The sequence below is a fragment of the Ciconia boyciana genome, chromosome 8 (genome assembly GCF_034638445.1).
Source record: "Ciconia boyciana chromosome 8, ASM3463844v1, whole genome shotgun sequence".
NCBI lineage: Eukaryota > Metazoa > Chordata > Aves > Ciconiiformes > Ciconiidae > Ciconia > Ciconia boyciana.
In genome coordinates this window covers 25,438,823-25,452,760 of record NC_132941.1, presented here as the reverse complement: position 1 = coordinate 25,452,760, position 13,938 = coordinate 25,438,823, and the positions used below count along the sequence as shown (strand labels likewise).

Here is a 13,938-nt window from a genome sequence, read left to right as displayed (position 1 = left end):
GGTGCTCTTTTTAACACTGGTGATGATAGAGCCACCACCATTCACACCACCAGCCTGATCAGATGCGACAGTGGGCTCTGCCTGGTAACGTATTTTCCTCCGCGTAATTCAGATTTGCGTTGGAGCTATCCCAAGGGTGAAAAAGCATTGATTGCTTTTTTTCTTGGTAACTTGCCTCTTGGTAATACCATAGAGAATGGGAATATTTCAGAGGGCAGATATGTCTCACGGTGTGGGAGACCCATTGGGAGGAGGAGGAAGGGATGTAGAGAGTAACCAGATGGCTGGTGAGAAGATTTGCAACTCATGCTACTGGGCTGAAGTTAAGCTCTAACTTTTAAGAGCCTGGCGAAGCATTAGAAATCATATATTAACTGTGTATATTAAGAATAGACCTCTGCTTGGGACAGGAGTCTCTAAGGTGGTCAAAAAGGTTTCTGTTTTTTTTCAGGCTACACTTATTTGATAAATAGCCTTCCTATGAGTCTTTACACATTTCAGTTCATAGGATCCTTGTGTTAATAGTGGCTTCTGGGTGAAAAAGCTAAGCAATAGAGAAACAGCAAAAGTATAGGCATAGTCATAGCCCAGCTGACCTAAATGTGTTTCTTGCATAGCATAAACTCTTACTTCGGATTAATTTCCTCTATGTGGCAATTGGCCCAATGGCATTTTCTGTTGCTTTAGTTCTTGCATTATAAAGCTGTTTCTCTTCTTTTCATCATTGAAAATACAAAAATGGGTCTTGCCTAGTACCAGATCTGGTCTGTACAGAGGAGTATGTGAAGCCTTGCATGGACTCTAATGGAAGCTGGAACTGGGAATCCCCTCCGCTTCCCTGGCCCAGACCATGATGTATGGTCTTCAGATACATAAAGAACTTAACTCATCATAACCAAGTAGAAACTGACATTCATAACAATGTTATGTTATAACAATATTAATAATTATAATAATTATAATAATTATAATGATGATTATAATAATAATAATAATAATAATAAATAATTTACACAGACACAAGATGTGGCTGTTTATTGCAATCCTGTTTTTAATACAAGCACCCGTGAATTCAGCAGATGCCATCGAGCAGAAGAAGGCTATAAATCCCGAGACTTTCATGAATGTTGTAAGTCAGAAGTTTGAATTTCCACTCTGTCTGAAAGTTTGTGGACATTTAGCTGGGGGAGAGAGGGATGAAGGTTATGTAGGTGAAGAGGACTCGGGTCACCACGTGTACTGGTTTTGTTGAGCAGTGTGATATGACATTGCCTCCATACCATCATTAACAAGCCCTGCTTCCTGAAGGAGTCCTCTTCTTCTCAGCAGTATTAAGTGCAATTATCAGCAGGTCAGTTAGAGAAGGGAGTAATCCCAGCATGGATTTGATTAGACATCTTCCTGGAGGTTAGAAAGTTCTGCATGGCTTCTCTTCTTCAGCTGCAGCAGGTTGCTCAGGGCTGTATCCAAGTCCTGAAAGTCTCTGAAGGTGGGTTTAGATGGACCCAAGACTTGGGCAATAAAATTGCTGAAATTAATCTCTTCCGCCGACCATTTGGCAAAGCAAGCATACAGTGATGTGTAGGTAGGATCACAGCCGGATTTCACCAGACTGAAACTTCCCCATCTGTGGAGTTTTCAGCATAAATAAAGCTCAGGCAGAGCATCAGGAGCCCTGCAACAAATCCTACGGGGCCTGTCCTATTGCCCTTCCAGTCAGCCCAGCTCGGCAGGTTCAATATGCCCCACTATCTTATCTCCCCCACACATCAGCTCAGAGCGTGACATGACATGTCCTGCCACCAGTGTCAGCTGTCAGTAAATCCTTTTGGTTTCAGTCTTCATTTTTTGAAACATTTCAAACACATGTGTTGCTGCATGCTGCATGGGAGCCCTGCTGCTTCTGGCTCCCCTCCTGCTCACAGGCGTGAGCCCACTGTTGAGTGTCTCCTCTTCCCTTGGACATCTCACTGGGGCGGGCATGGGATTCAGACAGAGCATCCTCTCTCAAAAAAGTCCTCAGCTGATCCAGAGACACCCCAGGCAAAGCAATGTCCTAGCTGCCACAGTGTTTCAGTTTTGCAAAGGCATCCCTTTGATGCGGATGAGGGATGCACTCTTCGAGTCAAATGAGCACATCTGCTATGGAAAGCTTTCCACCTTTTTTCTTTCCCCAGAGCCAAATGATCTGCCACAGAGGGTACCCCAGCGAGGAGTATGAAGTCCTGACTCGCGACGGCTACTATGTCAGGCTGAACAGAATTCCTCACGGGAGAGAAAGTCCTAGGAACAGAGGTATCGCTCTATTTCACAAGGAAGCCAGCAAAAAAAAACCCCTTAACATAACAAGCAGGTGAAGGGATGAACCCTACCAGGCCAGGGGATTATTTTTTGTTAAAGCAAAAATACTCAGTCTATGGTATTTCTCCAATTTACAGGCAAGGCTTTAGCAGCCAGCATAGGAAAGCGTGCGTGCAGCACAGCAACTGCCTTTCATATCAAGCAGAGACTTGGTTTTAAGGCTCAGAGGGTGCAGGCATATCTTAAGAGAGCTCCTCATTTAATTTTTTCCCCATAAATTTGTGACTTTGGGGTTTGAATGATCTCAGAGATGAGCCTGTACATCTGAGCTTTCACATGGTTGTCAGTGGCCACGGTGCTGAGCTTGTGGGGATGAGCACCTGGGGTCTGAAAGGCTTAGGAGGGATGTCCACAGCTCTCCAGCCTGAGACAACAAGGGCAACCACCATGAGACAACTACGGCAAGGATTTCTTCACCAGGAGACGTCATTAAAATGCACATTGTATGTCCTCTGGCAGTGCAAGAAAGAGGCTTTATTGGCCTGAATTTGGGGTGAGTAAGTAGAGAAATTCTGGTTCAATGAAATGCGCTTTTTCTTTCACACCCAGGGGCCAAGCCGGTTGTGTTTCTCCAGCACGGGTTACTCGGAGAAGGCAGCCACTGGGTGGAAAATCTGGCTAACAACAGCCTTGGCTTCATACTAGCAGACTCTGGCTATGACGTCTGGCTGGGAAACAGCCGGGGGACAAGCTGGTCCCAGAGACACCAGCACCTTTCAGCTGACCAGGTTGAATTCTGGGATTTCAGGTGGGCTGGAGTGGATTACAAAAGCATGGCAAACTTCTCTGCCTGTCACTAACCTCTAGGCAGAGGTGGGTGCCTCCAAGCAGGCAAGTCAGAGCAGCTAATCCCCGGGTATGGCCTCCCCTAGACCTCCTGGTGAAGTGCCTGGGGAGGATGGAGGTACCTGTGCAGACCTGCCTGCTGACATGGTGCCAACACCTCCCTGCGGCTGCCCGGCCCTGCCGAGAGCACAAGGCTCTGCTGCCTGTGTGGCGACGCCCATCCTGCAGAGACATCAGCCCTATCTTGGGGCCTTCACAGGGACGTCCCCGGCCAACCCCCCCCAGCAAGGTGTCCACAAGCGTCATTGCCACCTCCCCTTCTCCTAGATGTTGTCCACAGAAACTTTGTCCCCAAGAATGGCTTTTTAAGCTGCTACTGCCTCTCCAGAGCTGATCTTCAGAACAGTCCTGGATTTCCCAAGCTCATAAACATGCTTCCAGTAAGAAAAACCTAATAAAGTACATCTGCATTTCACCATATCACACTAAAAGGCACATGGGCAGGAACTGGTGCTCCATTCCCTTCTGGGAAAGAGCATCTCTAGGAGCAGAGCTGGTGCTGTAATCCTGACGAGACCCAGCTCTGGGTCTGCAGAGCTGCTGTGTATTGCACCTGAATGCACAGCTGGCCAGGCTCTCTACAGTTTCTTTACTGCTAACCATGGTTATGGGAGGACTAAGCCCTTTCAGGGAAGGATGAGACAATGGCAGGATGGATGCCTTTGGACCCTGTGCAGTTTCACCCAGCACAGGGCTCTCCTAGCTCATAGGAATTTTCTCCTGGAAAATCAGCCACAGATGTTAAGCCCTTCAGTATACGAGCAATGCAAGGCAGCCAAAATTCACAGGTAAGTTTGGTCTCCTGGTGTTACCTTATAACCAATGCACTACTCCTGTGTTGCAGCTTTCATGAAATGGCAATGTACGACCTCCCAGCCATGATCGACTTTGTTCTGCAGAAGACTGGTCAGAAGCAGATATATTACATTGGCTACTCCCAGGGCTGCACGATCGGTGTGTTAGAAGGGGTTGCACAACACATTGCCTGGACCACCTTGAAAACATTCATTTTGGTATTTATAAGCAGAAAGCGGAGATGTCCCATCTGTGTGGGCTGCTGAGCAGGCAGGCTAGGTAGAAGGTCTCTTGCAGTAAGAAGTCCCACAGCAGCCATGCTTTCCATACAAGACATCTGGGAGGATCAGCATGCTCCTAGAGTAGTAAGAAGGCTCCTGGTGACCTCAGTAAGCTCCTTGCTGCAACTATAATTCAACCTAGAAAACTGAATTGCAGTGTTCCACATCAAAACCAAAGGCATTTTGCATGGAGGTCACAGCTTCCGCTTTCCGATGAAATACATGGTGCTTCTTTTCACAAGCTGGGCCACCAGGGGTATAAGATAGCCTCTGTGACAATGATACCCTTTAGCAGTGGTTGATGGAAGGTGACAGTACTGTTCCCTTCACCTGGTGAATGGGGCAGGACTTCCCATCAGTGGTAGTTGTTGAACTGCCTCATCAGCCACTTCTAACCATAGGAATAAAGGCATTGTCTCCTTTTGGACATCTCTAGCACTAATGTTAAGCAGAAAGGTGGCAAGAGATCCCAGGTTTCTAATTGGAGCTAATGCCAGCTAAACAGATCTGGGCAGCAGGTCCAAGTGAACCCTCAGATTAAGCACCTGAAGAAAGATCGACCAAGTCTATTGTTTTTCTGTTTTCTCAGCGTTCATTGCATTTTCATCCATGCCAGAACTGGCTCAGAAAATCAAAATGTTTTTTGCCCTGGCTCCAGTAGTGACAATCAAGCATGCCAGAAGTCCTGTCATGAAACTGTCCTTCCTTCTGGACAGGCAATTCAAGATCTTTCAGGTAGGGAAAGATTACTCCATGCTCTCCTCACCCGAACAGTGCTAGAAAAGGGATCATGCCCAGACGCAGTCCATGGGGATATCCGATGCAGCAGAAAACAGTTAATTCCCGCTGATTTATAAGCACAGACACAATTCAGGTGCAAGTGCACTCCTGCATGGTCACTTTGTTGAGTGCATGCCTTCCTTCCATCTGCAGGATCTTCAGATGTTGAAACTGGTCTTTCTTTGGGGCACTTGTTGAATTCCCAGACAGACCACCTGAAAAAGAGTGGCTTTACTTTGTTGATTTTAATGACAGTGAAAATCAAATCCAACGCTTGGGGAAAGGGGAAGGAAATAGGAGAGTCCTGAATATTGATTTCCCTGGTGTGCATTCAATCAGCATCACCTCCTCCAATGAGCTGTACACATCTCAGCAAGGCAGAAAGGCAAAGGAGAAGTGGGATTGACTCCTGTGGGCACCCTGTGCCACACATCCCCTCACTGCCCAGCTGGTGGGACAGCTCACAGGGACACCGGCAGACAGTGGGTCAGGGGAGACAGTCTGAGTGCTAGGCTGCAGGAAGGGAAATGCAAGAAATCAACTTTGCCCTTTGCTTCTGCAGCTTCTGCTTGGCAGAACGGACGCCTCGCTGAGGATGATGAAGCTGTGGAGGTTTCTCCCCCAGCTGTGCAGGCACCCGCTGCTGCACAAGCCCTGTGCCAACCTCCTCTTTCTGCTGGGCGGGTACAATGAGAAGAACCTCAACATGGTGGGTGCGCTGCTGAAGCCGGAGCCCTGGGGTGCACCACTTGGGAGCACCCAGCAGTGCCCACTGGCTCTGCCAACCCCCCTGCCTGCTGCCTGCCCCCTCTCTGCCAAATGCCCTGCCCAGCCTGCTATGGCCGCTCGCCCCCAACACTCATGGGCAAGCAGATGCTGCAAGGGCAATGCGTGTCCCTCTGCCAGATCCCTCTCTCACTGCTTCTCCTCCCCGGATAGAAAAAGTCCCCAGGCTCTGCTGGGTGAATGTCAGTGGCCAGGTGGCACTTAACAGCACCTCTGAGTTAGGGCTGCCTGTCACCAAGACCAGCTGTCCCTCCCACCAGCACCCCTGGGGTGCAGCCCTGCTCCTACCCACCCTATATCAAGTGTGCTGAAGCAGCATCTGGGTAACCACAGGTAGTGACTAAGGTCCTGATCACAGTCCCTGAGCCCAGATGAGGTATCTCCAGGAGCTGGGGGTACCTCATCCTTCATCACCATTCTCCTCCTGGAGCTGTCTCAGAGCAATTGATTTTTAATGAAAATTATATTCCTGAACCTGACCCAACTCTCTAGGCAGCATGACTCAGCAGTGGCTGTTTTAGGAAATGCATCATCTGGCAACTGCCATCCTCGCTCCTATCCATTGGAAAGCAATGATAGCTTGAACATGTTTCCTTGCAGACGCGGCTGGATGTGTACACATCCCACTATCCAGATGGGACATCTGTCAAAAACATAATACACTGGGCCCAGGTAGGTTCCTTGAAATGCAGATGCTTCGCCCCTGGGATGGTCCCTTCACTAAGAGTCTGGTGTGTCCAGGGCAGAGGTGAAAGTTCAGGGATCTTGGACATTAGCAGCTCGTGAGAAAGTAAAGGCAAGAAATTAGGCATACAGAAGAGGCACTGGATGCAGGATGAACTGCCCTGGTCCCTCTGGCTTGTGCACCCTGGGCTGTGCCAGGCAGGACAAGGGAAGGGATGGGAAAGCCACAGCTGGATGCTGGGACCAGTTTGGGGCTCCCAGGGATCCCCAAAGCAGAGCAAGCCTGGGGACACCATGGTGATGGTGAGTGGAAGCCAGGGCGTACAAGGAGAGGCTGGGGGAGCTGGGCTTGCTCAGATGGAGATGAGGAGGTGAAGGGGGATCCAACAGCATCTCCCCCTGCCCAAAGGGGTCTCAGAGACACTGAGGCCAGATTCTGCCAGTCTGAGCAACCTGCTGCAGCTGCAGCATTGGCCCTGTTGGAAACAGGATCCGGCTGGAGACCCCCACCGTGGTGCCTCCTTGCAGAGCCACATTATAGGCAATGGGGAAGGCAAAAATGGTCTTTTTAATCAGTGCAACTATTGTACAGTTATCTGAGCTTTCGTCCCTAGCATAGCAACTCTTATAATAACTGGGCTTACTGGTGTGTGATGATGAAGTGTCATGAGAAGATAAGGATTATCAGGTTGTTGAAGGAAAACTTACCAAGGTGAAGTCCTCCAGCAGCATCCTGCACACACAGCTGGTGATGAGCAGGTTTTCAGAGGCACGAGCGTTGCACCTGGGCAGCCAAGGAGTTGCATACAACACCTTGGTTTGTCAACCCATAGCTAGGGACAGGTGTGGAGCTGGAGGTCAAATCATCACCCTATTAAAAAAGGTGGAAAGTCTGGCTTTGCAGGGATGCTACCTCCTCCTGCAGTGTCCTGTGTAAGTGCCCTCTTGTGATGTGGTCCCTCGAGGAGGCCAGGAGATGCTGGACCCACGTAGTGGTACTCACTGGCCTCCCACCGCAGATCTATCCTCTCCTCCCAGGTGATGAAATCAGGAGAATTCAAAGCCTTTGACTATGGCAGTGAAAACCCAGCTGTGTACCACCAGGTAGGAGGCTGCAGTGGCAGTGCTGGCAGCTGGAGATGCCAGGGGACTGTCCTCGATGGTGTGGGGACAGGCTGGCTTGCAGGGGTTGACCATGATAGTGGTTCCTCAGAGTCCCCTGTGTCCCTCCAGGAGACACCTCCCTCCTACCGGGTGGAAGAGATGCCCGTGCTTACTGCCGTGTGGTCAGGGGGGGAGGACTGGGCAGCTGACTGGAGGGATGTCCACCTGCTACTGCCCCGCATCGCCCATCTTGTCACCTACAGCCACATCCCTGACTGGAACCACTGGGACTTCATCTGGGGTTTGGACGCCCCTGGGCGCCTCTACAGCAGCATCCTGGAGCTGATGGAGGGGTCCCGGTAGAGCGATGGCTCCTCAGGGAGATGCCGGTGGCCCGGCTCCTCTCCCTCGGCTGGGACAGCCCAAGGAGGTGGTGGGACATCACCTGCTGTCCCCTCCTTCCTGCTGGCCTGACACAGTTGTGGTGACAGTGCTTCCTGCGCATCCCTTAGTCGTTGGAGTTTGTCTTCCTCCTTGCTTGAGAGCTCCTCAAGGACCAGTAGCGCCATGCAGGCAGGGCAGTGCCAGGGTCGACCGAGGCATTGGGGCAGGCAGGAGCCACTGGCTAGGCAGCCCTGCTGGAAGGGCCCTGGGGTGATGGTGGAGCTGCATCCTGGGCTGCACAAGGGGAATGCAGGGACCCTGCCGTGACCTCATGGTGGCTGCCCAGTGGGTCAGGGATTAGAGCACCCAACCCACAAGGAGATGGGAGGGAGCTGGGCTTGTTGGGTATGGCTGTGGGGAGGTGGGGGTGTCTGAAAGCAGCCCCCAGTCGCAGCCCAGGCAGGGATGGAGCGGATGGATGAGGCCAAACCCTTCTCGGCAGCAACAGGCGATACAACGAGGGGCCCTGGCCCTGGATCACAGCCCAGGGGGGTTCAGGTTGGACATGGGGAGCCCTTCTTCCTCCAGACAGTTCCCCAGGGAGGTAGAAGGTCTCCATCTGGGGGAGGTTCAGGACTCAGCTGGACCAAGCTAGGCACTTGCCTGCATCATTCAGTCCCGGGGACAAGCAGCTGGAGGTCCCCAGGGACGGCTGCATGGCTCAGCGCCGACATGCTGGGAATGCCTGTCCTCCGTCCCTGGGAGCTGGTGGACCCAGATGTCCTGGGGCCGGGTCACAGGGCCACTGTCCCCCCACAAAGCTGTTACCAGGCTAGTGTCCCGTGGTGGTGTGCAGCCCCCTCACCCCGTGCGGTCCCACCCTGCTGCTTGCTGGAAAACCAGAGGCGGGGAAAATCCCTCCAAAATAAATGCTCAAAGGGGATTTCAGGAGCCTGCGCTGCAGCTCTGATGTCCCTGGCTCTTCCTTGCATGTAAATATTTTCCGGGGGGCTGCCCATACCCAGGGCCAGCAGGGATAAATGCTGCTTGCACATGGCGGTGGGGTGACCCCAACTGCACCTGGCCGGGCTTGCTGCTTGGCAGGGAGGCATGGCAGGTGCTGCCTGGGCGTCCCAGCCGGGAGCACCCCGGTATCTGTGCCTCACCACCGCCGGGGTGGGCAGGAGGCAGGGGCATCCCCCAGGCAGCACCAGGGCAGGAACAATCGCCGGCTAAGAACCACCAGGCAGCGTCAGGGACGGAGAGCTTTATTCGTGCCCACAACGGCTCGGAAATCACCGGCAAGCAGGAGCTCAGGGGCTGGCCCTTGAAGGTAGCTGCCTGCCTGCGGGACCACTGCCGGGACCGGCAGCTCTCCCCGGTGCCGCCGGGATGCGTACGGCCAGGGCAGCTGGCTGACGGACCGAACGTAGGCATCCAGCGGCTCCTCCACCTCGCCGGCCGGCCAGCCATGGCACCAGGCAGGTGCGGATACGGGACGGGGAAAGGAGTGTGGTGAGGTGGTCCCACGGTTGTCCCCCATGTGAGCCGCCGCCCCGCGCCTCGCCCACCGCTCGCCGCTTTTTTTCTGCTGCAATATTTTTTTTTCCAAGCGATTCTTGGCAAGGTTTTATCTTTTTTTCCTTTTTTTTTAATGTTGCCCTCTGCCAAACCAGCCTCCTCCCGCCCCTCCATCTGCAAAGCCAGCTGGTCTCTGGTCCCACTCACTGCAGCCATCACCCCACCACGAGAAAAGACGCTCCCCTCTCCCGCTTCTCCTCGAGGCACGTGGGGGCGGGGCCAGAGAGGTGGGGCGGGACCGGAAGGGGGGCGGTGCTGGGAGGGTCGGCCCCTGTCGGTGGTGGGGCCGTGGCGGGCGCCATGGAGGGCAGTGGCCCGCGGCGGGTGGTGGTGGTGGGCGCGGGGCTGGCGGGGCTGGGGGCAGCGCAGCGGCTCCGCAGCCACGGCTCCCTCCGCCTGCTGGAGGCGGCGGCCCGCGCCGGGGGCCGCGTCTGCACCCGCCCCTTCGGTACGGGGGAGGCCCGGAGGGGCGGCACCGCGGGACTGGTCTGGGCAGGGGGTCGACACCGGGGGGATGGGGCTGCCTGGGTGGGGTGCACCGGGGCAGGAGCAGGAATGGGGGAGCTGCACCTCCCCCCCTCCCCCCCCCCCCGTGGGGCCACTCCTGAGTGGGATGGACACGGGGCTGGGGGTGTCTGGTCCCGTTGGGTGCACTGGGACCAAGCCAGAGCTGGTCACAGGTGGCACAGGACTGGGGCAGGGGAGAGGGTCTGCTGGTTCTGGCTTTGGGGTGTACATGGGGTTGGGAGTCCTGCAGCTCCACGGGGACTCCTGCCACGTGTATGCCTTGGGGTGACCCCCTCCCTCTCCTCCCCACAGCATCCGGGCTGGCAGAGATGGGGGCACACTGGATCCATGGCCCCTCGCCAGGGAACCCTGTCTTCCTCCTGGCTACCCATTATGGCCTGCTGGGCCCCGAAGCTGCCCAGGAGGAGAACCAGCGGGTGGAGGCGGGGGGCCACCCCCCACTGCCTTCCATCGCCTATGGCAGCTCGGGGAGGGTCCTGAGCCCCCAGGCCGTGAGTGAAGCCCATGTCCTCTTCAACACCCTCCTGGCCTCCGCCCGTGCTTTTCAGGGGGCTGAGGAGCCGCTGGTGCCCACCGTGGGACAGTACCTGCGGGCAGAGATCACCCAGAGGGTCCCCGCTCTGGGGGGGGGTGAGGAGGACGCCCGGCAGCTCCAGCTGGCTATCCTTGCTGCCTGCCTCAAGCTGGAGTGTTGCATCAGCGGGACCCACAGCATGGACCTGGTGGCCCTGGAGCCCTTCGGGGAGTATGTCTCCCTTCCCGGCCTGGACTGCACCTTCCCAGGGTAAGTGTGGGGCTCTGGAGGGGGACGCAGAAGAGCATTTTGGGGGGCACCCCATCCCCAGCGGCGCCTCCTCCCGCAGTGGCTACAGCAGCTTGCCTGATTGCATGCTCTCGGCTCTGCCGGAGGGCACTGTCCTGCTCAACAAGGCGGTAAGGACCATCCGGTGGAGAGGGTCCTTCCACGAGGAAGGGGACAAGGCCAGGGATTTCCCCATCCAGGTGGAGTGCGAGGATGGAGACACCTTCCTTGCCGACCACGTCATCATCACCGTCCCGCTGGGTGAGGACTCCAACACCTTTCCTTGTCCTGCCTGTCCCCTCCAACCAGCTGGCATGGTTGGAGATGGGCAGATGGAGGGCAGGGACTTGCCCAAACCCCTTCCAAGCCTCCTCTCTCCCACTGGGGTTCCTGGGAAGGGGTTTGGGGAGGGGAAGGTATCTCAGAGCCCATTTAGGAGCCCAGCGAACAGAGCTGCCCGATCTTCTGCCTGCAGGTTTCCTCAAGGAACGCCACCAGGACTTCTTCCAGCCTCCCCTGCCGGAGCAGAAAGCAGAGGCCATTCGCCGCCTGGGTTTTGGCACCAGCAACAAGATTTTCCTGGAGTTCGAGCAGCCTTTCTGGGAACCCCAACAGCAGGTCCTTGAAGCAGTGTGGGAGGATGAGTCGCCCCTCGAGGAGCCCAGCACTGACCTGGAGGCCAACTGGTTCAAGAAGCTCATTGGATTCATGGTCCTCCAACCACCAGAGCAGTATGTGGCCAGGAGTGTCAGCAAAGGGGCATCACGGGTGGGGGGTTTGGACATCTTCTGGGCAACGTGAAGGAGCATCTTGGTCCTGCCTGGAGCTTCAAGACCTTCTCTGGGTTGCTGGTGGCCCGTGACACAGTGGTGCTCCCAAGGCAGGGAGGGCACAGTTCCCGGTGAGCAGCAGGAGGGCAGCAGGCAGCTCTTGGCCCCATCTTTCCTCCCCAGGCACGGGCACGTCCTCTGTGGCTTCATTGCGGGGAAGGAGTCAGAGTACATGGAGACACTGAGCGACGAGGAGGTTCTCGGTACCATGACGTGCGTCCTCCGCACGCTGACAGGTACCGCCGCCTCCTCCACCCTCATCACCCCAACCCCACTGGGGGAACATGCGCCCAGATTTCTGAATCCCACCCAAAATCCATGCCTGCAGGGAACCTGCACCTGCCTGCTCCCAGGAGCATGCTCAGGTCCCAGTGGCACAGCGCTCCCTACACCCGGGGCTCCTACAGCTATGTCGCCGTTGGCAGCTCGGGGGATGACATCGACGTGCTGGCTCAGCCCCTGCCTGAGGACCCCGAGGATCCCAGGGTAACTGCTTTTGGCCCAGGGGATGCAGAGGCCATGGGGGGAGCAGGACCCCGTGGGTGTGGGGACAGACAGACAGAAGTGGGAAGAGGACACCCCAGGCCTTGAGGAGCACAGTGAGGTGGCATTCCCCACTCCCACTCCATTCAGGGGTCACCGATGCGCGGGTCACCAACCAACCCTCCTTGGCTCTTCCTGCTGAGCTCCATAGGAGTGGGGGGAACCCCATTTCCATAAAATCTGGGGACATCTAGCTCCTTCCAACCACTTCCCAGCATCCTCATAGCATGGGGTGGGTCTCTAAGGAAGAGAAGGTGCCTGCTCCTCCGTCTCCACATGGCTGCGGAGTGGGTTGTGCATCTGTAGGGTGTCAAAGGGCAGGGAGACGAGGCTGGTTTAGTATGACCCGGTGTCCCCGCTGGGCTGGGGGAGGTGGCAGGCCCCTGGCGTTCACCTCCCGCCTCGCAGCCTCTGCAGCTCCTCTTCGCCGGTGAGGCCACCCACCGCACATTCTACTCCACCACCCACGGGGCCCTGCTGTCGGGCTGGCGAGAGGCTGAGCGGCTCAACCAGCTCTTTGACACACCCAGCCCTGCTCCTCAGCTCTGAGGCAGGAAAATAAAACCTGTACTTCGCAGGTCGCTGCCAGTCAGTCTCCTTTATTGAGAAACCTCCTGTTGCGTTAAAAGTTACTGTCGCGTAGGAGTCTGAGGAATGGCTGGGGGGAGGGAACCCTCCCGTTGAGTCACGAGGTTCAGAAAGGAGCCCCTTGCTTTCTAAACTCCTTCTCAGAGAGGAGTCTAGGTGCGGCTAGGTCCAGTCTTAGTCTCAGACTTGGTCAATGGTTATTTTCTAAGGACTGTATATATAGCTACCCATCAGAGTCAATGTTTGCCTGTCAGAGCCCTCTCAGGGCTTTCACTGAAACAGATTAAGGCGACAGTGTTAATTTGACAACGTTGTAAGTCCGGTCACGTTCAGTGTACTGAACTTTCACAATTACAGATTCACAAATAACACGATGCACCCCCAGTCTAGTTGTGTTGCATGAACTACTGCAGCCACACTTAAAGAGTCTGGTCCCATTCAATGAGAACTATCACGGCAAGATTAATGGAGAGTACAGTTTATTAAAGCAACAGATACACAGGTTCTTCTGCATTACCGGTGATAAATTCACTGTCTGCAAAGCACGTGCAAATACCAAGAGTATGAGTAATACCGCCAGCTACAATTGTGTTAAAAGATATAAAGCAACTCTATAGAGATTTCTAAGTTTCCTGGGGAGGCACTTGGTATAACCAAGTGTTCAAATTTTACCTAAAGGTGTCCCGATGGAGGGGAAGAGAGGCTCAGCCCGTCGACTGATTCCACAGGTCAGAGTGGTACGCGATGGTGTCTTCCCTAACGTTCTCTCTCTCGAGTTATTTTACACTATTTTTTACCTTCCAGGTGGAGCTTGAGTGACTCTAATCATACATAACCTTTGTTAGGATTGGTGTAAAGTTTTTCTCGCTTCACTTTTAAAGGTATAAACTAGGAAGATTCAAAGCGCAAGCTCAGTGAGGGGTGGTCGTACCTTGGAGGTGGGTAGCTTTTGGGATGGAGGTGTGTCTTGGTATTATAACGATGTTATAATGAGCAAAGTTCACCAAAATGACAGCATTTTGTGAAAAACTGTTGGTCCAGGGCA

The 13,938-nt window shown here is 54.5% G+C and overlaps 2 protein-coding genes across 4 annotated transcripts; both read left to right on the top strand.

Annotated features, from left to right (window-relative positions):
• Positions 1–1,024: 1,024 nt before the first annotated feature.
• Positions 1,025–8,000, top strand: LOC140655665 (lysosomal acid lipase/cholesteryl ester hydrolase-like). Of its 2 annotated transcripts, none has more exons than XM_072870433.1 (9): positions 1,025–1,129; positions 2,178–2,295; positions 2,911–3,109; positions 4,052–4,161; positions 4,873–5,018; positions 5,626–5,772; positions 6,450–6,521; positions 7,572–7,637; positions 7,767–8,000. In XM_072870433.1, the coding sequence occupies exons 1-9, from the start codon at positions 1,025–1,027 to the stop codon at positions 7,998–8,000; spliced, it is 1,197 nt and encodes a 398-aa protein (XP_072726534.1). The 2 variants fall into 2 exon arrangements, with proteins under 2 accessions (XP_072726534.1, XP_072726535.1); XM_072870434.1 differs by having other exon boundaries at positions 1,088–1,129; positions 5,668–5,772.
• A 1,897-nt stretch (positions 8,001–9,897) lies between these two features.
• PAOX (polyamine oxidase) lies at positions 9,898–13,017 on the top strand. 2 transcript variants are annotated; one of them, XM_072869309.1, is made up of 7 exons: positions 9,898–10,050; positions 10,422–10,914; positions 10,994–11,193; positions 11,408–11,663; positions 11,886–11,998; positions 12,091–12,248; positions 12,714–12,903. In XM_072869309.1, the coding sequence occupies exons 1-7, from the start codon at positions 9,903–9,905 to the stop codon at positions 12,852–12,854; spliced, it is 1,509 nt and encodes a 502-aa protein (XP_072725410.1). In that variant the 5' UTR covers positions 9,898–9,902; the 3' UTR covers positions 12,855–12,903. The 2 variants fall into 2 exon arrangements, with proteins under 2 accessions (XP_072725410.1, XP_072725408.1); XM_072869307.1 differs by having other exon boundaries at positions 11,886–12,248; positions 12,714–13,017.
• Positions 13,018–13,938: the final 921 nt, after the last annotated feature.